The 26,202-nt window shown below is 35.5% G+C and overlaps 1 protein-coding gene across 2 annotated transcripts in view; it reads right to left on the reverse strand.

Moving 5' to 3' along the window:
* LOC148676812 (sodium/hydrogen exchanger 9-like) overlaps positions 1-26,202 on the reverse strand; it is an 89,950-nt gene that overhangs the window by 44,047 nt on the left and 19,701 nt on the right. For both annotated transcript variants that reach the window (XM_088613547.1, XM_088613556.1), the window contains exons 6-12: positions 18,818-18,923; positions 14,377-14,515; positions 11,688-11,793; positions 9,317-9,405; positions 3,973-4,086; positions 647-758; positions 155-308 (exon numbers count right to left, since the gene is read on the reverse strand). In XM_088613547.1, coding sequence (XP_088469673.1) covers positions 155-308; positions 647-758; positions 3,973-4,086; positions 9,317-9,405; positions 11,688-11,793; positions 14,377-14,515; positions 18,818-18,923 — 820 coding nt within the window. The remainder of the gene's footprint in view (positions 1-154; positions 309-646; positions 759-3,972; positions 4,087-9,316; positions 9,406-11,687; positions 11,794-14,376; positions 14,516-18,817; positions 18,924-26,202) is intronic.

The raw sequence follows: 26,202 nt of genomic DNA on the forward strand, positions 1-26,202 counted from the left end.
ATTGCCCGGTAATAACCTTTTAGATGTTGAGCATCTCAAGCAAATTTTATCTTCCCCAAGACTGAAAATAAACCATGTAACTGTTAAATCAACGGGCAAGCTGACATTATTTAAACCCTTTTGTATCTCCTCTACAAAGCCAGAACAAACTAACCTGATATTCAACACCGTCAACATCGGATAGGTGCCGCCACCTAAGATCCAGACTGTGAAGAACACAATGAGCAGTGTTGTGGTGAGCATGATCTGTCTTGCTTCAGTGGAGGTGTCCCGGATCGCCAGAGCAAAGGCCACTGCTCCCCGGAGGCCTTTGGGAAGTCACAAGATTGGGAAATGTAAACATGGGCTTCCTGTGTTGCTTTCTTAGTTTAAATCAAATAAAAAAAACCACTTTTGTCCCTAAGACTTGGCTCTCCAGCAGAAGCCCCTGCAATTACTCAGCACAGAATGAGAAAGGTGGAAGAGCTCTTCCAACAGAAGCCCCTTGAAAAGAGCCCTACAGTACATCATTTAACAGTGTATCTCAGGCCTTAAAATGATCAAAACACTATCAGCAAAATTGCCTTCTTCAGACACAGACACATACTTATGTCCTCCCATCAAATTGCTTGAAGTCCCAGAAACGGAAAATTACTCCACAGCGTACCTGAGAACATCATCATGTGTTGGACTTTCGGGGTGATCTTGTTTGCTCTTCCCAGATTGAGCAGGAAGGAAAGTGGGTATATATTGCAGGCTCTGGCAACAAATATAGACAGCTGTAGGATTTACAACTTAAGGAAAACTTAAGGAACATTCTTGCTGGCCATATTATAACAAAAACAATTCATGTAACAAGCAATGTTTTAGCTCTGAAGCCTCTAGCCTATGTTTAGTATACAGTGGAACAGAACGAAAGTGCTGTGTGTATTATACATGCATGTACAGTCTATGCTTGAAAAAAAGGAATGTTTAATAATGCCACTGCAGGTCCCTCATGCTTAAAGCCAGAGACATGTTGTATAAAGCTCTAGAAATATAGAACAATTTAAGTATTAAATACAGTACGCTTTCTCTCCACATAAATGGGCTATTGATTTAAATGTGTTAAGATGCTGTGTAACACTTTTAACCTTAAGGAACACTTAGTGGAACAAGTAGAGGGGATATTTAAGTTAAAATATTTCATGTAACTATCTCCTACTGCTTTAATATGTAACAGCCTGTTTTATTAAAATATCTAAGGAAAAAGCTGAACACAAATTCTGTAGTTTTATTCCTAGATTCGGAAGTACTTTCTGTTGAGAATCCTGGCTACATGAGTTAGATTTAAACTTTTTTTTGAGTACTATTTCCCTTCCTGACATGCTTATCCAGTTCTTGGAGTCCTGGTGCCTTCTGATATCACTTTTAAAGCCTAGTGAAGTTATCTTCATCAAACGTGAGTCAGATTATAAATTTGTCAGGTGTTACTATGGAGTACACACTGTGGATTCATAAGAAATGTATTTAATAAGATACAGTACATATATAAATATATGTAATGAGAAATGTACAGGGAAAAGTAATGTTTTGTATTTAAAACAGTGGATACTGAAGTGAATCTGCAGTGAATCTCAAACCCGAAAGCATTCCTGTCCTTTTCATAAATCAGTCTACATCTAACTTAGCTGCATAGTGTACCTTAAATTCTAAACACTGTATAGCTTGAACATCTATTCATAGTTGAAACAGGACTGGCTGGAATATCTGTAGTTTTGTACTTAGATCAAACTGTTTCTATCTTCACTTCATGGTTTAAGCTCGACAGTAAATAATCTTTTGGGGCACAAAAATATATTTAATTTAATTTAAACTAATTTCCTCTCATTCTGACTCATTTCACCTATAATTTTGACTGCCATTATTTTAGATAAAAGCTCTTCATCTCAAAAAGATAAAGGATTTTATTGATCTACATAGCCCACAGTGTATGCATATCTATAATCGGATATGTATTTTCTAAATCCAGCAAGAAAAACATCTCTAAATACAATTTAAGGTTACTCTTACACAAAAGGAAAATCTTTAAATGATATCAAATATTTACCTTAAATCCAAAGACAAATAGATAGGATCAGCATGGCTGTCAAAAATGATTTTTATTTTGGCTTTACAAAAGGCATTTGGAATAATAATTACTGACCATCTGGGTATTAGTCTTGCAAAGAAAACCTTTTTGGATGGTTGCCATATCAGACTGTCAGGAAACTAAAGTAATATATTGTACAAATACAACAGCAATAAAAGCCACATGAACCAAGAATCATTTTCTTTCCCTCAGTCAAATTAAGTTTGGCCTTCCAGATTGGGATGTCAAAATACCAGAGTAATAATCTTAGTGTTGTTCAATCTGAAACTAATGTAAAAGCCAATATCCTCATCTGAAAATGACAAATAATAATTAAATGTCTTGTGTAAAAAAGAGACCTGCTCTATAGACACAGTCACAGGAGAAAAAAACACTAATTAACTTTAACAGATTTTGTCAATACTGATGTACAGTACCAACCTGAAATTGATTTAAAAAAAATTATTAACTGTTATAAACTTCTTTATGAAGTTAGCCTGATAGCCTGAGGAATGGCATTGCTACCTTATAGCTCTGTGTGTCCTGTATTAGTGGTCTGGGACTCCTAAAAATAACATCTTTCTATTCTCCCTGTGTAAATGTAGGTTCTTTCTAGGCACTTTGGTTTCCTTACAGTGACATTCTGACCGCGATTAATTGGTTTTCTAAATGATGCTCATAGGCTTTTAATGGGCTCGTGTCCCACCCAGAGGAACAGCAGTCAGCCTCTGTCTCAGCCTCTGTCTTGCAACATAGGCTTCAGTAGGCTGTAAGCCTTACCAGCGTCTCCTCCTGATCATAGATAATAGATTATACACATTAGAGAATGTCCGCACATCCACAGATGAAGTCGAACTCACAAATACTGTCAACATCTGTCAAAAATTACTTAATTCTCCTTGAAATGTTACTACATTTTACTAGGATGAGTAGGTCAGCAATGCTCATTAAAATAAAACATAATTGATTTACAAGTTATGCTAAATAAACACTATTTATTAATCTAAATAAATTAGTGAATACCACTAATTAGTGTTTCAATCTAAGGGCATGAATGATTTTGTGTGTAATTGTAAAAATGCCCCCCATTCAAAAAACTCACATACTGTATGGAAATGGAGTGCACTGACTCAAATCAATATTTTATTTTCGACAGGGAAGACAGGGAAATTGACACAGCAGAGAAAAAGGATTTCTGCAGGGAGAAAGGATCAGCCTGTAGAGATGTTTTGGAAAGGAAACTCTGTCTTGGTCTGTCTGGATCTGGAAATCTGGACTGATGATTGGGTAATTCTAAGCATAAAACTATAACCATTAATACCGTAAAGCTTTGTGGTAAGAAAGGAATATTAGAAACAAGCAAAATTACTTGTTTTAATTAGATTTAGTTAAATCTAATTAGATTGAATTAGAAACCACTTAAAACACCTTAAGCTTGGTTCCTATGAAAATTGCCCTTCGGTTTTCTGTAGGTTTAAGGGTGTTCACATAGAGCAACCTATGTAATACATTGAAATCAATGGTGTCATTAAATGGAAAGTATCCATGTATAACACTGAAGGCATTTAATACTCAAGTTGTTTTGCATTTGCAGATTCAAGCACCATGATTCCAAATTATGATTTTAAAGTGCAATAAGACAAATACAAACAACATGAAATACTTAATAGTACAATATCACAGCTTAATGGAATAATAGTCTCTCTCTAAATTATCAATACAGCTTTATATTAAGAGCCAAATATCAAAGTCCACTATTTTAATTTTACATGCTTCAAATATATATTTATATACAGTAAGTGTTTGTATTTTCCTATATTCTCTTTATAAACACTAGCATTGGGGAATGTGATCAACAACTCAAAAAGCCACAGAAAGGATACAAAGGCACCTGTGATGAAGATTGAATTGAACCCGTGGTTTTGAAATGTAAACAGGGACAATCCCATGTAACAGAAAATGAAGTTCTCTCCGATGAAGTTCATGAATTCAAACAGCTGTGAACAATAACCATTATTCACATATTATTTAATTATTAATAATTAAGTCTATAAATAATGAAAATAATACACGAGAAAGGCAATGGTAATGAAGGAGAAAAAACATATAACAAGCATGCGCATACCAGGAAAAAACTGACCAGTTTATGTCTGAAAATATCCTGAAAAGGGGATAAGTATTAATAAAAAATCATAAATTCATAATGACTAGAAGTGTTTTGCGTATTCCTAATAAAGATGGTTTACATGTCAGAACCAAAATGAAGTGCAAGAGAACAATAATGATATGTCTGGTACTTAGAGCTTTACAGGAGTCAGTAAAGTTGACTCGTTACTTATATGACGGTTAAGAATTTTGGGTAGCGTGTAAAGCCAATATTAAATATACTTGTAAGTTTAAAAACAGTAAATAAAAGTAAATAAGACAACTGGATATGCTCACTAACCAGTTCACACAGGTGTGCTAGACACACTTTCAGAGATTAAAATATTTTGTCAATATTTTTTATTTTCTGAACCGACTGCGTAAATCGACAGTGCGTAAATTGAGAGTCGACTGTAATTTGCTGTTGTTGGATCTCTGACTAAACTTTTTCTTGTTTCTCTCCATCATCCGATTCTCTCCTTGGTCATGTTCTATAACTCTTCGGGGTGTAAGGTGTACAACAGTTTGAAGGAGGAGAACTCCTTCAAATGGTTCAAGGTCCATCCATGTGTCTCAACTAAGTGTGCTCTTCCATTTTCTATTGAACCTTTTCACCAGCCCGGTTGCTTTCAGGATGATGTGCTTAAGTTTCTTTAGCTTCTTTACTACCAACAGGAAGCGCATCATGGATAGCTGTACCGTATGTCTATGGTACAAATAGGTTTTAACTCTACAGTATCTCTGTGAATGCAGGGGATGTTGAGTGCTACAAATGGACAATGGAATGGCATTACCATTCATCTTTTCTGGTGACTGACTGATCATAATAGTGCCTGAATTTTGTAACCCCTTTATGCTATGGGAAGGTAATCTGTAGCCACTGAAGTGCAGTGCCTCGTGAAGTATCTGGACATCTGCCTTTATTTCTCCAACGGCAGTTGATAAATTCCTTGTTGCCACTGGCCGGCCTCTTGTAGCCATTATTTGACCTCATGTTGTTGGCTGTTTGTTGGTTTTGTCTTGGCTGGATTGGCTGGAAACAGCTGTTTCAATAATTTCTTCAATGTTATTTTTTCCCAGCCTGCACAACCTATGCCCACATTCCACAGTTTAAATCGTGCAGGGAAGTGGTAATATGTGTGACTTTTAATAGGCAGGGTGTTACAACATAAGACATTTCAACTGACAGAATCCAGTCTTTTATGCACTGTTGCACAAGTCCTTTTTCATATCGGAGGCGTCTTGTCAGTTTCAACTGGTTGAATAACAGTCAACATAAACAATATTATTATAAGAGAAAAAAAAATCTCTCTGCTGGAGCACTGAGCTCCCTCTGTCACCTGGGTAGCTAAGCTGCTTAACGACTATTACAAAAAAATCACAGAAGTTACTTGTAGTCCAAAAAAAAGTCCTGTACTGTCAGTCTTTTCCTTCTTAAGCCAAAAGTCTGATCATTCAAATAAAAAAAATTGATAATTCCCTCAAGTTTCTGCCTTTCAAGGCAGAACAAAAAACTACCCTCCTTTTCCTGCTGTGTATCCCTGTCCTACAGGTCACTTCTCTGAGGTCATAGCTGAGTTTTCCTGGACCACTTCTCTGTGCCTATCTTACTCCTCCATGCTTCCATAGCTACAGAATTCCTGCACTGATTAAGCAGCTGTCAACAAACTTTGTCTTCAAGGAACAGGATAACATCCTGTACATACTTGTAAATATGCTTCCTGGCAAAGAAAATGTTAAACTAGGATTAAGCGTTTTTTAGATATAAGATAAAGAAAAATCCCTAAAAACTCTTAACAGGAAGTATTTCTGAAGGTTAATTCAGGCTAATTAACCAAAATCAAAGCTAATTCGGCTACATACAGTAAATAGGTTTCTTCCTCTGAAAATGTAGTACTGCATGCTTTCAAACTGTGCTAGGTCATTTTAATGCCAATAAACATATTTCACTTTGCATTTTACATAAATAATAGTAATGATTTTTTAGGTAACATATATCAGATGCTTCTCAAAGTCACTTCTAGATCCTCAACTGCAGTATTTTGCTTTCCACAGTGAATTTCAGATGTCCTTGTGTAGTCAATAGTCATAAGGTGCTTTTATCTATTGGTGTCTGTCAGATGAAGACTTTAAAGGAGTGGATTTTTACATTGATGTGCCTTCTTCAGTTCAAGGAAATTGTACATAATAATTTGAGATTTAAAATGTTATTTTCCAGTTGCCATAGCTGCCATTAAAACTGTTAAAAATTATTAACACACAAGTATTTCAGTAGATGGAACTTTTAATTTATGCTATTTTTTTCTCTCCTGAATAGAAACTATAATAAATACAGTGTATTTAATATATTTAATATTCCATGTAAATCCTCTGTATGTGTTACCATCATATCTATAGTGTGATCTATAGTGTAATCAGATACTGTATTTGGATAGGGGCTCCTGGCACTCATTTCTTTGTATTTCAAAGCTTACCCCACACGTTATGAAAGCAAAATAAATCTCTTAAGCTTTAAAAGTAATGAGTGCAGAAAGAATATGGCTTAAGAAAAAGCCAGACTTCTATTTGTTATTAATGAGCATTACCGCAAGAAGTGAAAACCACATCATGTCGCACACTTTTCTCCATTTGCCAGTATAGTTATACACAAATACATAGCAAAATTGATTAACAAAGAAACAATGCAGCATTTACATGTATATAACTCAGCTGTTATAAAACAGCCAGCAACAACTTTTCTATTTTAGACCAATTACTAATGTAGTTTAGTACAGTTTAAATTACAAATGTAGTGCAAGAGTTAAAATGCTTTCTTATATAAAGGGAGTCTGGATCAAGTTTGGAACAAAACAAAAAGAGCTAGATCCATTGATTTTGAACCTTTCCTATGTTCTTATATACACAGCTTAAATCAACAATATTCTTATCTGGCCAAGACCAGTGTCTTTATCCTTTATTGAGTAAATCGCACTGACAGCAAAATCAGTAACTTTGCACCACTCTGCAGAACCTTGAAATTGTCTGTTTGGCAAACAAAGGCACTTCTTTTTAATGTGCTGAACACACACTGCTATCAAAGATTAATGAAACGCTAATCCTTGACAAAAGAGCATCTTAAATCTATTGAGTCAACATCTCTGTCTTGTCACACATGAAAACTGACATTCCCCTCTCCAACAAACACTGATGGATGCAGTTCGGTTGTTCATACAGTATGATAATGGTTACAATGAAATGAAGTTAGATATCTGATGGGCTTAACTCTCTTAACCCTCCTTGGCTGATCTAAACATAAAGCAAGAGCTGAAGCTGACAGAGAACAAAGCTCATTTTGGAACCTCTTGTCACAGTATCTGTCACTCTTCCTTTTTCATTTCTTAATTTTCAAAAATAGAAGAAATGGAAAAAAGCAACAACAGATGCAAAATACAACCACATCCAGAAAACAGGAGTGCACAGAAAAAAAGTAGAAAATAGAGATCATTAAGGAGGCTGTAAAGGTAAGAAAAAGTGACTGACCATGGTGTCAAAATTTATGAAAATAGTACATTCATTGGGTATCTTTGCTTCAACCATGCAGATACTGTAGACACCTCTGTGACAGAGTGTAGCGAGCAATCTTCAACTGGAAACCCTGGAATGGATTGACTATGTGCAAGTCTAGAACGGATTAGCTGGTGTGCTAGATTTTTAGAAGAAAATATTTTGCCAGACACCATCCCAATCAGCACCACCATCCATCTTGTGCTGTTCTCTAGTTTAGATGAGAGAATGAAGTCATAGAATAAAACTAGACTACTTACAGTGACCATTGAAACAATTTGATCAGCTACTGATATTCGGGAGATGTGATTCTTTGTAACTCAGTGATGAGGAAATGCTGATTTTTTGGAGATAGTCTCAATCTCTCTCCATTTAATAATTAGAGTATAATGTGGTTTTCTAAAACTAAATACATCAAGTACTTTGAATGCCCTAAAGATCATGTGCTGATGATTCTTTTCCCCCACATTTAATTATTAATGTAGAATTAGTATGTCCATTACTGCTGAAAAACATTTCCCTAATAAACTGAAAAGGCAGCATAGTTAAAAAAATAGCATTCTAGATACTCTTTGAAGTGAAGAAGGCTGAATTCAGCCTACACATAGCCTGAAGTCAGTGTAAAATAAATGAGCTTTTTCTTGTGATTCAGTCAATTGGTGAAGAAGATTGTGTGCTACTTTTCTCTCCATCTGCTGTGACCATTTTAAGTAAGGTACAGTACACTGCAACACACCACAAGGGCAAAGTAACTGAGTGAAAGTATGCACAGTGAAACTTTCTTAATATCAGACTTAGAACTGGTAATTAAATCTCCTTTGAATCCACTAGAAAATAATAACTAAGAAAACATGAGCTGAGCAAGACAGATAACATGCAAAATTTAATTTTCAGAACAGGAAAGCAATATACGTCTTAAATTAGTTTCCTCTCAGTATCATTTCATGAACACCAATCCTCATTTGTATAATTTATTTAGATATGTTTTACACATACATATTACCACAAATCATTTCAAAAGTAATTTTAAAGTTAATAAATAGGGAATCATTTTTTAGATTTAAATTAATAATTAAATTTAGATATTGTCTACAGCATCAGAGCCCTTCTGTCTGGTTAAAATGCTGGTGGTGGGCAGGCAGATGTGGACCATGACATCTTCGCCCTGAATGACATTTCATGAGATTCACATACACCTGTCAGAAACAACACTGACAAAATCTTTCTCCAAACAGCGAAACATTGCTTAAGCATCTATTTTAATTCAGGTTGGGAACAGAAGTTACTGGATTATTTATTAAACTGTTTCTTTTAAGGCAACATTTTGCATTTTTATTGCGTTTCCGTGTAAGTGGTTTGTATCACAACACTTTGGGGACAATCAAGCTTTCTCAACTGCCTGTGTTAACATTTTTTTTAAAGTGCACATTAGAGGTAGAAAAGTGACATACAGAATGAAAGAAGACTCCATACACTAGCAGTAAAGGTATTTGAAACACCTTTGATTGATCCGTGTGCCATGTTTAAGAATTCTCTCACCTGCTTTGTTCTTCCTTTGGCTTCAGTAGATAGATTGTAGTAAGTGTAGCGAGCTTGAGTAATACCACAGGAAAGAACTGCAACAATTCCTACAGAAGAAAGAATGGAAGTTTATTTAAACACAAGGTTGAAACATTAATAGGCCTGAACTGTGGTACAAATATTGTATTTATAAATATTGTATTTACATATAAACATCATTTGCTGCAAATCAAGTTTCATTGTGATTTATTTTCTCTGTACTAAAGTTTTTAGTTTATTTTCAACTACAGCACCAAACGCGAACGATCCACTGCTATAAAACTCATGCACATCTTTAAGACCAGTATCAAGTGTAAGAAACTTAATTTTATAAGTGACACTATAACCGGAGTGGCTTATAACCTCAGAAGGTGTTAAATTTTAACTTCCCAGATTGCAACACATAACACAATTTGGATTTTCATCACAATTTGTTCAACTTATACATTTGGAGCACAAAAACTTATTACTGAGATTCTGGTGCTTTGAAGCATGATCATCACATTAAGGGATTTCAATACCCAAACTGAAACTGGGAGAGATAAACAAGTTCAACAATATTCTGATTAATTATGATCAACTTCATATCTTATTAGACTATATGCAAATTAAGGGACTTCAAAATAGATAAACTCCATTTACACAAATCACCTTCTAAAGCCAATGTTGGAAGAATAACTGTGGGAAAGTTTGTATAAATGTCTGTTACATGAATATATTATTAGGTCTGAAATAGTCTATTAACACTCCTGATTGTGTTTAATGAAAAGTACACTGAAGAAGAATGAAGTCACATCACCCAGCTAATTACTGTTTTAGTTCAATTGTGTGTTTCTTTACATTAAAATGTGCCTTTCAGAACAAGAAAATTCCATCATGACAGATTTACTACTCTACAAGAATTTTGACACAATTAAGATTTACAATTTAATTTTAGCATTTACTAACTTACACATAGCCTACATTGGTGTGTTCTACCATCATATCAGCCTGATGGTAAAAACCTGATCACAGCTATTCTTGTATAGTTTACCTTGAGGTGTTAATACTGTATATGGTAAATACTGTCTCTAAACACATTTACTAATCAAACTGCACTGATTCATAGTCAGGTTGTCCCTGTTATTAACATCATTTGATCCTCTCTTCACAGCCATAGAGCTACAGTAAAAGCTCTCTTTAGCACTATAATAGTGTATACTGATTTATCTGGATTAACTATTAGCTTAAATGAAATGGATAAAATTTCAACAGAATATCACCACAGAATTGTTTCTATATAAAGAAGAGTAGAACAATGCAAAAATGTCTAAGACTTTTGCAACTTTGTGAATTTTAATAATTTGAACTCGTTTATAGCTAATTCCTAATGAAAAGTAGATCCAAGATCTTCACAAAAAAGAAATAAAGCAAATAAGATTTATTATCCAAGACTTCAATTAGTGAAATTCATTTAATACATGTGTTCATTTTGTAGCTTAGAGGACTCCTACTGACAGTAATAACCTAATTAAAAGTATGCTTGTGCTGTCTTGCAAATATTATAGATAACCTCAAACATCCATAATTGGAATTGAACCTAGTAGAAAAGCACTTAAGCAGTCTTATGATGTTTTGACTTACATGGTTTTCTTAAAGTCTGAAAGGAATTTAATAGATGAACTAATGTTTCTTGGAGATGTCTAAAGCCCAGACGTTAATATTAAAGGTCATATTGCAAAGAATACTTCAATATTGTTGTTATCCCGACTAATTTTTTAACACAGTAGCTAAAACGCATACTACCGTATATATAAAAGACTGAACAGAAGGGTTTCATCTTGTGTTTGTACCAAGAAAATGAATGATTTTCTAGCTGGACATTTTGTAAAGTGACCTGAATAATGTTTATTTGCTAACATTACTTTTCATTTATGATTTGAACTAGGAAATACCACAGGTATTTGATTTGAACAATGAGTTGTTTTACAGCCCAATGTATACAAGAAAGGCCAAAGTAGGACAAAGCTTTGAGTTACTTTATTGACTAGAACATTGGTGAGGAAAAATCAAAATGAAGAAAAGTACCCCGCAATATGCCTTTAGTTAAGCCATTAGAACCACTTGGGCTACATGTTTAAAATTAAATGTGACTGAATGCCCTTGCAAAACCTCAAAAGAGTTTCCTGTTAAGTACTGTAAGTAATACAGACTTCCAGAGAGGTGATTCCTTCAAAGCAGGTGTTACCTTTTTAAGCCTGCAGTTCTAAGTGTGATCAAATTATAGAAATAGTTCAGGCTCCTGAGACAAGCATTGGGTTAATATGTCGTGATCCCAGAGCCAAACTTGAACTGACTGTAAGCTACTTACCACTCAATCCACAGGCCTCAGCTGAGAGAAACGCACTCCAGGACAGCAGGAAGAAGAGGCCAGTTTCCAGCATTGGGTATTCATACAGTCTCGTAAACTTAGTCAGGTAAGCATGAGAGGTTAAAGAAAACAATAAATATCCGCACATTCCAACTTGAATACATAACTGAATCTTTTCACTGGGAAAAGTTTAATATGATGCTTCTTCAGTTAATGCATTATGCAGTTTCTCTAGAGAGGCAAAGTTAATTAATTCCAATAATTACCAAACTTACTCTTCTGTCACACAGTTGTCTTTAATTCATTTAGTTTTAGTCTGTTCGCAAATCTCATTCACATTCTGCAGCATTACTCTCACAAGAATGTGCATTTGTACAAATATTCAAGTCTTTTCTTTTAATTATCTTTTTTTTGTTTTATTTGCAAAAAAAGCATTTTATTTGCACATTGTTATTGATGATATTGGTAAGTGAATCAATCAGTAAACGACTGATTGATGTTGATTGCCTGAGTTATGGACTTCAACATTACCTACAGTATTTAATGGATGGACAAATCCAATGGTTCATTCCTCTAATTCTTATAGGCATCCTTCAGGAAGCAAATGACTGAGACCTAGAAAAAAAGCCTTTAGGATGTCTTATCCAAGCAATATGTTCAAATAAGCACAATATGATATAGATTTAAGTCTAAAAGCCATTTCAAATAAATTACAAATGGAAAATTGAAAGATTCCCAGTACAATTTGTCTCCTCAGATCAATGACAAGGAACCTGACTGCTTAAAGGCTGTCCACTCATAGCAGTAAAATAAGACTGTATTTTGCCATGTATTCAAGCTACAAGATCTTAACATCATCTCTCACAATTTGCAACACGTTTTAGGATAAAATGCCCTCCTTATATAAACAACATGAGATTATATTTAACAATAGAAACACAACATCTAAATGACATAAAGTTTGAACCAGCCACATTAAGACAGTACAGAGAATGGTAGGTCAAAACATTGAGCAATCTGAAAAAAATAAATCATAAGCCTTTCTGGGAATAAACATTTCTATCAAAACTGTAAAAAAAACACTGGGCCCATCACTTAGGAATTTGCATAAATTCATACTACTGACAACAACAAATGTTTGTTATACTGAATTTATGTGTCTTATCAAACATTGTAAAATTGTATCAAGATGAGAAATAAAAAAGTACCAAATGTTAAATATCAAAGAAAAAATAATCAGCGATGAGCTGATTTCTGCAGAAGGAAGAAGTATGGTCCTTTGAAAAGTTACTAAACAATTTCATAAGAACTGAATTCAGCTTTTCAGGCTTCGATCGCTTCATCAATTTAATTTTTCACAGGATTCTATTTACAAAGAAAACAAAAGCGAAGCAAGGTTACACAGCTGATCGAAACCTACTCAGGGACGCATTCTGAGTTATTACTTTTCTTAACACAGAAAATACAGAAATAAACTATTACCAAACTATTACCAATCTAGAAAATGATCGTATATTATTTCACCGCCACTATATAACAGATCGTCATATTTAATTCATATTCTAAACAATTAAACATGTTTAACATGAAACGTCATATAAACACCATAAAAATGCAACATTATATTCACATATAGCCAGTTGTGGTGGTTCAGACATCTGGTGAATATGCCCCCCAGTTGCCTTGCTGGTGATGTACTGGGCACAAGTCAATGGGAAGAGACCCGAGGGCAGACCCAGGAGATGCTGGAGGGATTACACTATATCCCACAGCTGGCCTGGCAGCACCTGGGATTCCTCCAGGAGGAGGAGTCAGCTGTTAGAAAATGGGATGGGCTGGCACATCATATTCCAGATGTATATTAGGCAGCATTACTTTATTTTGTATGTTTTCGCTTTGCCATCATTTCTGTGAACCAATTCAATCACAAACATTCAACTAGCTATGCTCCTCCATCCAATCTTTAAAGCAAATGGAAAATGGTCAATATGGTGGTAGCTCATGTTCACATAACAGTACACACCTATTGAACTCAATCCACAGGTGCTCAAATGATAAAGTCCCTTAAGCAGATATTAAGACTACAAGTCACTTTGTTTTGTAAATTATCCCGTAATTGAAGAAAGTATCCTACTGTTAGATTTTATACTACACACTTACTACTTTTTGGAAATGATCTTTAAGCTGAAGAAAATGGTCCTCGTGTTATCTTTTTACTTCATACTTGCTACTTTTTGTAAATGATCCCTCAGATGAAGAAAATTACTTGATTGTTGGATTTTAACAGGTGCTTCCAGTCAGTATGAGGCACTGCTGGAGTTTAATGACAGTTGGAACAGCCAAAGCCTCACGAGGCAACATTCCCTGCTTTCTTGTTCACCGAGCTGTGAGATTGCTGCATCGTTGACGTGCAAATCTGCCTTTTCATCACCTTCATGCGTGCAGATTCGCAAGCATACATTTCTTACTACGTGTGCATTGTCACACTTTGTTACAATTCACCTTCAGAAGTCAGGGAATACTGAAAGAATGGCAGAGGAATATCAAAATCTGTTACAATGGCATGCTCATCATTCAGCATCTCATAGTTAATAATTAGCGTAAAAAATATGTAGAGTTTCTACAACGCTATAATAAATATAATTCTAATTCTGAAACCTGATGGCGGAAAGACAGATGAAAAGGATATCAAAGCTGTAATAATGGTAAAAGCTGATCCAATGGCGAAAGAGCCAGAAACAATTCCAATGAATTGGCCAATGGAATGGAAGAATGCACTTCCATCAAAGGCATAACGGTCTCCTCTTGGGCTGTAGGCTGATATTGAACTGAAAAACATTGAAAATACATAATGAAATACTTAAAAAGTGACACCTTTTTTGCAGTAGACTTTTGGAAAAAGAAAATGTACTGTAGGGATGAAAATTCAGGAAAACAAGTGAGGTAATGCACTGCACCCTATTTCTTGCCATGCTGATTCAAACTAATGTGGTTTGAATAAAACAAAAATCAAAGAAAAAAATATTCAACAAAGCCAATATTTTTTACCAGATGTTCTTTCCTGGACACCTTTTTTGCTTTTGCTTTTCTCTCACAGAAAACGGGGGAAAAAAGTTGCACAGAATTCTGGAATACAAGAATTTTATTTAAAGCCTCATAAATATTTGCTTTTCAGAAATGAGTATTTGCCACTTAGAAGCACAGATGCTGTTCAGGGATGTACAGTATGTGGTATCTCAGATGGAAAAATGAAAGAAGGCTTGTTGTAAAATGTTTTAACGCTACAAGTGACATTCATTGAACTGTAAGAGAGCTCTCCCTGGTGAAAAGCCAGGAGCTGTTTAAAATAACTTTGTCTGTGATTCCACTTGTTTTAAACTTTACATATGCTAAACTGCTCAGTCTGTGAATGTGACAATTACAACTCCATATCTATCATGTCATCAGCTTTTCCTTTCCCTGAAAACCTGAAAGGAACAAAGTTATTGAACTGGAAGGATTCTTCTGTAGTTTCAGTGGAACAAAGCACTTAAGTTATTTCTAAACCAAAGATATTTACCCTTAACATATTTTAGAGACGTAATTATTTTCTTTGTGAATTTTGAACTCAATTATAAAAAATAAACCTTAGGATTTTGGATTACCTTCGAACTACTAGCAGATTAGATTTTAAATTACTAAAAGTGAACACAGGAGGTCAATACAGTAGGTGTTACCTGAAGGCAGTGTACTCAGAATTAAATAAAGACTTCTGTTAGTTCAATAAACTGAGTTTTTAAAAGGTGATGTTTAAAGGGTTTATCGGGATTCTTATATCTTCTAAGCTGAACATCATTATTACCAATTTTCTTTCCATAGCTTTTCCACTGTAAATTACAGGCTGTTTGGCTTCTGCTGATTTTGATAAATGCCGAGAAAGGCCAGCAGCAGCAGCTCCAAAGATAGCCTTGCTTTTCCTCACCGTAGCGGAGTACCAACACTTTATCTTGTAGACAGGTATGGTCAAGGAATTATCTTTCTCTGCCACACAGAATTCCTGTATTGCAACAGCTTCAAAGCACAAATGTGGTTTGTTGTAACAACAGAGAGTTCATGCTGAGTATACATAAACAGTCTGAATGCTTGATTCTGCTTTCCTTTGATTCTGCTTTGTATCTTATCTTCTGGAGGTACACCACGAAGGAAGCTGAAAGTCACACATCATGACATCGGGAAAATTAGGAGCAAATTCTGAATGTGTTCTCTAGCATCCAAATAAATTAGCAACTTGATATTCGACTTCTCCTTTTGATTTTTTTTGGGATTCAATATGGTTTGTAAGAAATGTACAAACGTAAATAAAAAACAAATGAAACCTATTTTTCGTGCCTTGAGCCTTGAGCAATAAACTGAGTGTATTGTAGTTTTTCTATTGCTTTGGCAGCATTTATGGTACTTTTCCTTAAACAGTTGGGGCTCTTATTCAAGGGTGGGATTCATGACATTAGGGGTCTTGTGGTTTCTGAGTCATCTTGCTTAGGAACAAGAGCATGAATGTTGGGATTCTTTTTCTGGAAATTCTGAGCTAATAAATTAAAATCCTAATATCAAATGTTGGGCTGAACATTGCTTTTCAGGCTACTTCATTAAGTTTGGGCAGCAGCTTAACATTTGCATCCTATTATTCCCTGAACATACAGTATCCCAGGGTCCTTTTCATCATGTTTTCTTAATTAAAAGGAGAGATGCAAATGAAATTTGAGTTCAATTGTTTTTGTTCAACGTAGATGAGATGGCAATGAACAGATCAAGCATCGTACATGCGATGGAAATATCTACAGAATTTAGATACTACTAAATATCTACAGAATATCTTCTGTTTAACACACTGTTAGCTGTGAGCACTTTGTAATGCTAGGTAACAGTCTGAAGAGCTGCATCGCCAGGAGTGTTGGTCAGTGGACCATTCCTGTATCGTAAACTGTCCTATTGTCCATCCATCTTCTGACTGCTTTATCCAATACAGGTTTAGAGGCAGTCTGAGCCTATTCTGGCAAGCATCAGGAGCAAGGAGGGATAAACCCTGGACAGGACGCTAATAAATCGCAGGGCACACAAAGACACAAACACTCACACTTACACCAGGGCCAGTTTTCCCACAAGCCAATTAACGTACCAGTATGCCTTTGGACTGTGGGAGGAAACTGGAGCACCCAGAGGGAACCCGTGCAAATATAGGGAGAACATACAAACTTTATGCAGATAGCACACCAGGTCTGTATATGAACCCAAGGCAGGAGTGCAAACCACTGCCCCCCCCGTCCTATTATTTCATTTTTAATTGATTCAAATAAACAGAAAAATATAGACTGTTTCTAAACCAATAACAGATTGCCATCTTCAATCTGTTATTGGTGATGGCCTGAAATACTTCATTTTAAGAATCAAAAAGGAAAGTGAAAAGATGGGTCTCCACCTCAACATCAAAAAGACGAAGATCATGACAACAGCTGGAAATGGAGCAGTCAAAATAACCATCAATAATGAAGAGATCGAATGCGTCAAAGTTTTCTGCTTCCTGGGATCCGTGATCGACCGAACTGGAGACTGCAGCCCTGAAATCAGGCGACGAATAGCGTTAGGCCATAGTGCGATGCTGAGCATGCACCAAATCTGGAAGAGCAAAGACATCAGCCTAACAACCAAATGCAAAATGGTCCATGCTATTGTGTTCCCCATATCAATGTATGGGTGTGAAAGCTGGACCCTGAAAAAAGCTGACCGAAAGAGGATGGATGCTTTCGAGCTATGGTGCTGGAGAAGACTGGTACGGATACCATGGACAGCAAGGGTCACCAATAAAGAGGTTCTGGAGCTCATCAAGCCAGAAATTTCGCTTGAGGGAAAGATCACCAGACTCCGGCTCACTTATTTTGGTCACGTGATGCGATCAGATCCATTGGAGAAAGCAATGATGCTTGGAAGGATCAGTGGAACAAGAAGATGAGGCCGCCAAAAAACGCGGTGGCTCGACGCCATCAAAACAGACACTTGCTTAGGCATAGAACAGCTGAAAGAGAAAGTCCAAGACCGGAAAGCGTGGCGAGAGATGGCCTATAGAATCGCCGAGAGTCAGATCCGACTGACTGGATAACATCATCAAACCAGTAGATCTACACCTTAAATTTCTGGACAGGCCAGCATAAGATGTTTCTTTTTTTACTATGGTCTAAAAGCACTGGTCCACAATTTATGCCTTTTAAATGTGAGGTTTATTTAAGTATGTCTCCGATTTTGAAACCTGGCTGAAAATGCAGTATTTATTCAAGACTGGCATTATATTATGGGAGGTGTTAATTTAAGGCAATATCCTATTAACAGCCACACCTCTGCTGAACACTCAGAATTTTTTAAACCACTCATGAATGTGTCCATGATAGATAGGACAGTCAATTTGTCTCTAATATTCACCTGAAAAAATTGTTCTGCCTTACTCATGGGCTTAAAAAAGGCAATAGTACCTAGTCTCAATTCAAGCTCTCCCTAGGGAGATATTTATAGGGTAATACATTTTAAAACAGTTGCTGCACATTTTCATTTAAAAAGCTGTAAGACTGAGTAAGAAAACAGTGTTAGTCCCAGACAGCCTGAGTTATTTTTAGGCTTGTTAGCATTTCCAGAACCACCAGTGTACTCATTAATAAGGCAGTATATTGGGCATAAGGCCAGTCCAAAGAAAATATCAGTCAATCAAATGAGAGGAGAGCAACAAAAAGTAACTCCCTTCTTGGTTCTCAGTACTGGCTCTTTTTTTAAATTCTTTTTAAGGGTTTCATGTGGATCTCCTTGCTTTCTCTTTCCTTGTTTTCTGTTATTGCCGTGGCCTTGTGCTGAGGATGTGAGGAAATACTTGCTGAACTGACCTCCCTGTTCTTTGATACAATACCAGTTCTGCTACAAAAAGATCCATCTTGATCAGATTTTCAGATGATTAAAAGAAGCCAGCCAGCCAGCAATTGCATTTAGTCATGCTATTCAAAGTTTTACCCTTCCAGCCCAAAAGAAAACAACCATAATATATTCAATTAACCTTTATCATTGTACATTGTTCACATTTCCTCTAATATAATGTGACAAGCTTTTGTACTCACTATGTTAAGACGATGGCAACAGCATCATTCAGCACACTCTCTCCAAACAGCATTGTGTACAAATTTCTGTCCACACGAAGCTCAGAGAAGATGGCTAGAACAGTCACTGGGGAAAAAAAAAAGATTTTTAAGCATTTATTTTTTCAAATACCATAGTTAGTGTGAAAGTTTTTATTTTTATTTTGCAAATATAGATATATGATGACAGAAATCAAGCTTTATACAGATGAGAAGTTTTAGCCAAATGCTTATTGCAAGCTCATGACTACATTAAAAAGAAATAAATGAAACACAAGAAAGCAGTGATCCATACATAATGCAACTTTCAATTTGTATTCTGTTAAATATGGGCAGAACTGGAGATTATTAAACATGTGTCTGAATTTTCAAAAAGATTTAGGTGTTTATGCTGACTCCTGTTAAGTTCAAGAGACGTGAACTGTTCAAATTGAACAATGCATTAGTAAGACTTCATTTTGTAACCATGTAACAAAAATATATTGCAACTGCAATCATTTCAGAGTTGAACCATCAGGTTAGTTTCTGCATTTCAAATAATTTTCCATTCATAGCTAGGTGATTACAGTTATAACAATTTCATTTATGAGTTCAATAAAGTCTAATGTAAATATAAAATACTGTAGCATGCATCTAACAGAGCAGAAGCAAAAAAAAAAAGAAGGAGAAAGCACAGGAAACTGATTTAGTGAAAGTAAGAGTAAAAGTAAAATATATATTACAATTTTTCATAAAAAGACAGGTTAAACTGAATTTCTTAACAGTTGCAGAGGCTCCTACTGGTATGGGCAATGAGTTCAACAGACATATTGCCGATAACCCACTGCATGGTGATCAGAAGCAGAAGACCTGAATCTCAGATTAAGGGTTGGATTGTAATCATGTAAAATGTCCTTAAAATAATTTAACATTTAAAGAGAACAGACATTAAAGTATGCACTGATGTAGAGTGCGTTTTGTTAGCACACAAGCTATATAATACTCGACATACTGAAGGTACTCCAGTAAGTAAGGGATAATAGTAATCTGATCCTGGGGAAAAAATAGATCAGTAATTTCAACATCAGATAAGGTATTAACTAAACAGTACTACTCAGGTGGAAGATAAATACCCATGTGTCCCTAGGACGTACTTTAATGATAAGACTAAGGTTTCTAGCTTCCATCTAGGGTTTGATTTCAGTACCATTAACAGCTACACTGAAATTACCATCTAGGGGAAAATGATGTTGGGTGCCTACGGTATATGCATAACATCAGTCTTGTCAAAGTTTAGCTACAGAAATTTATCTTGTTTTTATATCTTAATGCAGGACAGATGCTGGTGCAGAAACTGCAGCACGAGTATCTAATTTGGTCTGCAAATAAAATTGGGTGTCACACAGCATAGCAGGGAAGCACAAGTCTTGGATGGCGAATGATCTGCCCAAGAAATAACATACTGTACCAGCATATGAGGCTACATACTACTTTAAATACTAAAAGGTAAGCACAGAGCCTTATGGAACACCCTGAGCAAGCAAGACAATAACCCATTAAAAACAATCAAGATTTTTATGAATTGTCTGGTAGGAATAAAATTAGATCTGTATAATTTTACAGAACTACTGCAGGCAGATTTTTTTCTGTGTGAACTTCCTGGAGGAAGCACTTAAACCCAGAAGGAGAGGAATATTAAGTGACCTTGAGTCAGAAGCCATCAGCGAATCACTAACTACCTTCACTACCTTAACAAGGGCCTTTTCAGTGCTGTGTCTCTGTCTGACTGAAACACTGACTGAAAAGACACAATGATCTGCTTTGCAGAAAGGTAATTATGGAGGAACTTGACACAGAAGTACTCAAAATCCTTTGGAAGAGCTTTAAAGACTGTGAACTAGAGGCACTTCCGTACACCACAGTATGTGGGAGTCTGGAACACGTTACTCAGCTGTGTAATTAAAGCTAATACCCTAGGATCACTGAAGAAATGGCTGGATCAGATGTTTAGTATAATGATTAGCTTCTTGCCAAATGACATGTTCTCATGTGTGACCTTTGCTATGTACTCAAGGTCAGAAATATCTGTGCATCTGTTAAACTGCTGGAGTAGTCTGAGACTCAGTCAAGATACATTTACTTGAATTGCAATTCTTTAATTCTCAGGAATCTGTGTTAATAATTTGGGGTTTCAAGCATCTTAAATTTCTCTTAAAAATGTTAAATACAGTTCATTATATATTATTATATTAAACTATTATTATAATTTATTTTTTAACATTTATTGCACTGATGAGGACAGAATTCTGGCAATGTTTATCATAATGATAATGTAACTATATGTTATTTTTAATCAGTTGAAAATGTGTAAATAAGGCATTGGATTTACTACAAAATCACATTTTGTTTTCTGTAATGTGCTTTCTCTGTCCCTCTAGCTATACCACAGCAGTTATATTGAATAATTACAGAATACACATCTTTTCACAGAAACATCTACAGAATAATGTGTCTTCTTTATGAAAGTGTCAGGTTCTGCTGGTTGCTACAAAGACACAAATGACAGGCCAATCAGTTCATACCAGCATTACAAAGCAAACTTATTTTATATGAGATTTTGTGTCCCCAGTTACATATTTTTCAGTATTTGGTGTTATATTACATCTGCAACTGGGATTCTTTACAGTTTTTTAATGTTGTGCTCACTATGATTTATAGGATAAAAACAGTCTTTTGTCATATTTGTTTAAAAGTGACTAATAGTTCTCATATTTTTAATACAATAAATACTGGGCATCAGAAAAACACTAGAATTAAGGAAAACTTTTGAGAGAGACAGGTTTGTGGCTTAGATTTTCTGGATTTTTCTTGGAAATAATTATAAGAGAACTGTTTCCATTCTGTTGCACAAAATACTATTTTTAAGCTTCAACAGTACATTAATCTTGATATTAAAAGAGAAGTTTCATGGATGAGCCATGGCCTGTTGAGTGCAGTAAAGTTAGATCTAGCAGAATAAGTAATGTGTTAATTTTTCAAACATTTCTAAATAAAATATCAAATTATGTGTTTGAGGCACAGTCCAGATTCAAAACACTCTACATACAGTGTATATCCTGTAGTAGCTAGTAAGCAAATGTTGTGGGCTGTGATTTCTGAATGCTGGTTAATTTCAGGAAGAAGCTTCTTGCTTTTCCCCATGTTTTTATACCGCATCTCTTATTTCAGCACCAGTCATTGACAGGCACAAAGTTGTTTTTAAAATCTGGCATCTACAGGAATGGCAGCAAGAATAGTAGATTAATCTTTTCAGATCTCAGTTAAGCAAGGCTGCGGCTGGTCAGTACTTACTTAGATCAGAGACCTCTAAGGAATAGGAGGTTGCTGCTTGAAGTGGTGTTGCTAGATTAGTAGTTGTTGCACCTGCCTCAGGTACATTTTAAACCAATGCCCCAGTCTGGTGAACACTGTGCTGTAGGAAATGCTGTCCTTTGGCTATGATGTTTAATGATGTTAACGATCATTAACATCGATTTGGCTATGATGTCCTGGCTATTTGATTGTTAAAGATCTCATGGGACTATTCCTAAGAATATGTGTGTTAACTGCAGTGTCCTGGCTAAATGCCACTGTCCCCCCTTAATTCAGTTTGGTGACACAATTACTCATATCTCTATCTAACCTGCTCTGTAGTTGTGGGGGATGCACATCAGCGGTGGATGAAGTTTGTCTCTTCTTATACTGTATGAAAAGAACTTTGTGATCCTTTGAAACTAAAGTCATAATCTAAAGTATATAAACACAAGGGGTTACTGTTATTAAGTCGCATTTTAGGGTCACTAGCTAATCAGACCTAACAAATGATAAACTCCATGATGATGTGCTGCTGGGTTAACATACTGTACATCAATTAAAAAAATAGCAAAAATATTAGCCTATGAAATGCACAGATATGTTTAACCCATATGTTGCAGATTATGCTTATGATTGCCTATCAGGAATTGATTCTGAAAAAAGATTGACATGAAATATGTTCAAAGAGAGGGCATACAGTATTTGAAATCCATTATAACTACATTTTGCCTTCCATAGCCAATCAGCACTGCAGTACTCTGTGAAGATCAAGCAGTGGCATCCCAATCACACTTCTCTCATGACTAGAATGCATGCGAAGTAAAGTACCTTCTCTCTACAGCACAAATACCACAAGAGACTCTCTGATAGGAAAAAACACACAGCAGAGCAGGCTGCTGGTATCCACAGGGACCTGAAGGTACATACAACTACATTTTTAATTCTCAAATTTAACCTGCAGAAAAAAAATCAGTGTGAAAAATGATACTATGAAAGTTTAGTATTTTTATGCCATTCTTGAAACCATGACTTTGTGGTCCCCGGTGGTGAACGTCCAAAGCATACTGTCAGCTGTTTGATGTTCACGTCTCCATAGCAACGAGATCTAGCTGTCTACAAATCATCAGTTTCCACAGTAACACCATAAGGGAAAAGGATCGTTATTTGAGAAATTTTACATAAAAAGTGTTTAGACAGGACTGCGTTATGCTTTTATTTACTCAATGTCTAATTACAGTCAATCTGGCCACACTAATATTCACACATTGTTTTTGTTATATAACTTTTATTAATACCAGATTTTATCTACTGTCCCTGAGGAGAACACAGAATATGATGCAAGAATATAAAAACCCTACAGCATAAAATTCAAAAAAAGACTTGACAAATATACATATTCTATGCATTATAAATCTATATTAAGAATTATTTCAAGGTACCAACTGAAATAATAATAATTATAACAGTAATAATTGATAAATATCTTAATTATGTAAATTAGTAGATATTTTTCTGATTTATTAGTTGTTGATAACCCCTTGGCAATCACATCAGAACATGCTAGTGGAACTAATCATGGTTCAGGTTACTGAACATACTGTATGTAACAGTCAGATTATCATCCCCCACTATTATTTCCAAAATATTGGTTAATAACCTTGAATATGACTCTAGGGCTTAGACATATATACCCGAACTATAATGCCTGTCATGCCCTTACCAATATGGACATGTCTCTTCATGCCATGTAGTTAAAATCAATGCCTCCTCCTCTATTTTCAATAAAATCAATGCTTCGCACCTCCATTTTCGAAGCGTCAGTGAGTCAGCACATATCAAAACTGATCCAAGGCTTATTTTTATTCAGACATGAACATAATGGACACTGAAATAATAATAATTCATTTTAGGATTGACTTATTTTTCGTAAATTCACAATATATGTTTCCCCACAACTGTCTGATATAATTATTTTGCCCTGTCAAGGGTAACAGACGAGAAGAATAGTGTTTTGCTTGATATTGAGTCAAATATATTAGTGTAGCAGCACATCCCTATATCCTGTAACTCCCACTGATCTGTATGGAATTCAGGAAGTGGGCAAATGCCGTTCCCAGGGATTAATTAGATTCAAGAGCCAAGAGACAAATGAGTGGCTTCTTTCAGCAGTTTGCTTTTAACAGTAGCTAAAGTAAGGCTTGATGAGTCTCACTAGGTTGTGTAGGATCTATTGAAACAGTTCATTTCAGCTCTTGCTCAGAAGAAGGATCTAGACGTTTCTGCTTTTCTTCACTTGTCATTTGAAGGTGCATCTCTCTAATACATATGGTATTCAAACTTCAACAGATGATCTGAGCTTGAATATGATTAGTGAATAGAATTTTAGATTGATGGCAACATCTATGATGATAGGTTACATTGAATGCAATATTCATGTCAAACTTTTAGATGTTCTTCAACAGAATTGTTTAATGAAAGGATTTACCAAATCAAGAAACATTATTTAAGCAGGCAATAAGGGAGCCTGTTTTGGGATATGATATTGGTTGGCAGCTTGACTAAATCCATTATTGGTCCTGGATGTAAATTTACAGCTAAATGCCAATGCACACAAAACATAAAGCTAACTATTCTAGACAGAATCAGCAATTCAATCTTCATAGTGGCATTACAAATATACCACAAAGCTTACATAAACAAGACTCTGGCCTTCATATATCAGAGCTGTCGGATGCTGCACACAAAATAAAAGCAAAAAAAGTTTTGCTGTGACTTACTGAGAATAAACATTAGCTGGGATGTATGATTTCTGAACAATCTTAGAAGATAATCCTCTGGTAAACTCTGTTTTAATCTTAAATCTCCATGGTAAGGCACAGATATTTTTTTTATTCTCACAGACACACGCAAGTTGGTTTAATACTTATTGTATAGAAATGATCTGGATAGCTACACAGCTGCTATATTTGGCATTGCTATGAAGGTGCCTAAAAATAAAAAGCAGGTCTCCTTGATATCTCAACATGAGATCGAATCAGCATGCTCAAGTATTCCTCTCATCTGCTGGGGTTCATTGTAGGAGTACAACTGCGACTAAAAAGGTGCAATATTCTTTATTTCTAGAGGCCATGGATCTGAAATTAACAAAGTTCATTCTTTCATAAATCTGCTAGAAAGCTGTGTATTAAAATGTATTTGTTGATATAAACTTAAAATAGGAAAATAGTAATAACTGGTTCTACCACATTTAATGTCAATACACTAGAAGTGAAACCATAGGTCCTACAGCACATAGCAGCTGAAACCAGAAAGCATTGCTGCTAATTAGTTAACATTCGAATCAGACTGACTTTGCATCTCATATTTATTAGATGACCGGGCATGTACAGAGTATAAAACATCGGAGTTGCTGTATTGGAGCGAAATCAAATGCAAGAAATGCAATATCTATGTTCACATTCTACAGAACTATTTTGGCTTAGAGGAAGCGTTAGCAGATCCCGTTTAGAGTAGACTGCTAAATAGCAAACAAGACAATGGTGCCATTATAATTGCTCTGACAAATTAGAGAGATATGATCAGTTCTGCCTCGTGCTACATGCTGTCAGGATAGCTTACGCAGGTTACCCTAACCCTCAGTAAGATCAGTGGCGTTCTGATAAGTATCATTTTCACTTTAGGGATTTGAGTTTATGCCTAAGCGCTCTAATACTAAACCTGCCATGTCTGTCTGTAGAGAACTTATGAGTTTCGAGAAGGATTGTAAGAATTGAGAAGTACGATGCAATTCCTGCAGATCAAGACCATTCAAAAGGGAAGAAGAAGCTCAAGGACTTAATCAGTTCAACTATTACAAAATTAATTAACCCCTCCTCAGGTGCCCTTTAAAGCTCCACTGCAAAAGTACATTTTACTCTGCCCAGCAACAGAGCTACATAATTATAAAATATTAATTTAAGTATCTTATAAGTATGACCTGATTCAAAGAGTCTAGCATACTAGACAGCCATTCATGATTAACTGTATGAGTTGGT

Source organism: Lepisosteus platostomus, chromosome 2 (assembly GCF_059453375.1).
Source record: "Lepisosteus platostomus isolate fLepPlt1 chromosome 2, fLepPlt1.hap1, whole genome shotgun sequence".
Taxonomy (NCBI): Eukaryota; Metazoa; Chordata; class Actinopteri; order Semionotiformes; family Lepisosteidae; genus Lepisosteus; species Lepisosteus platostomus.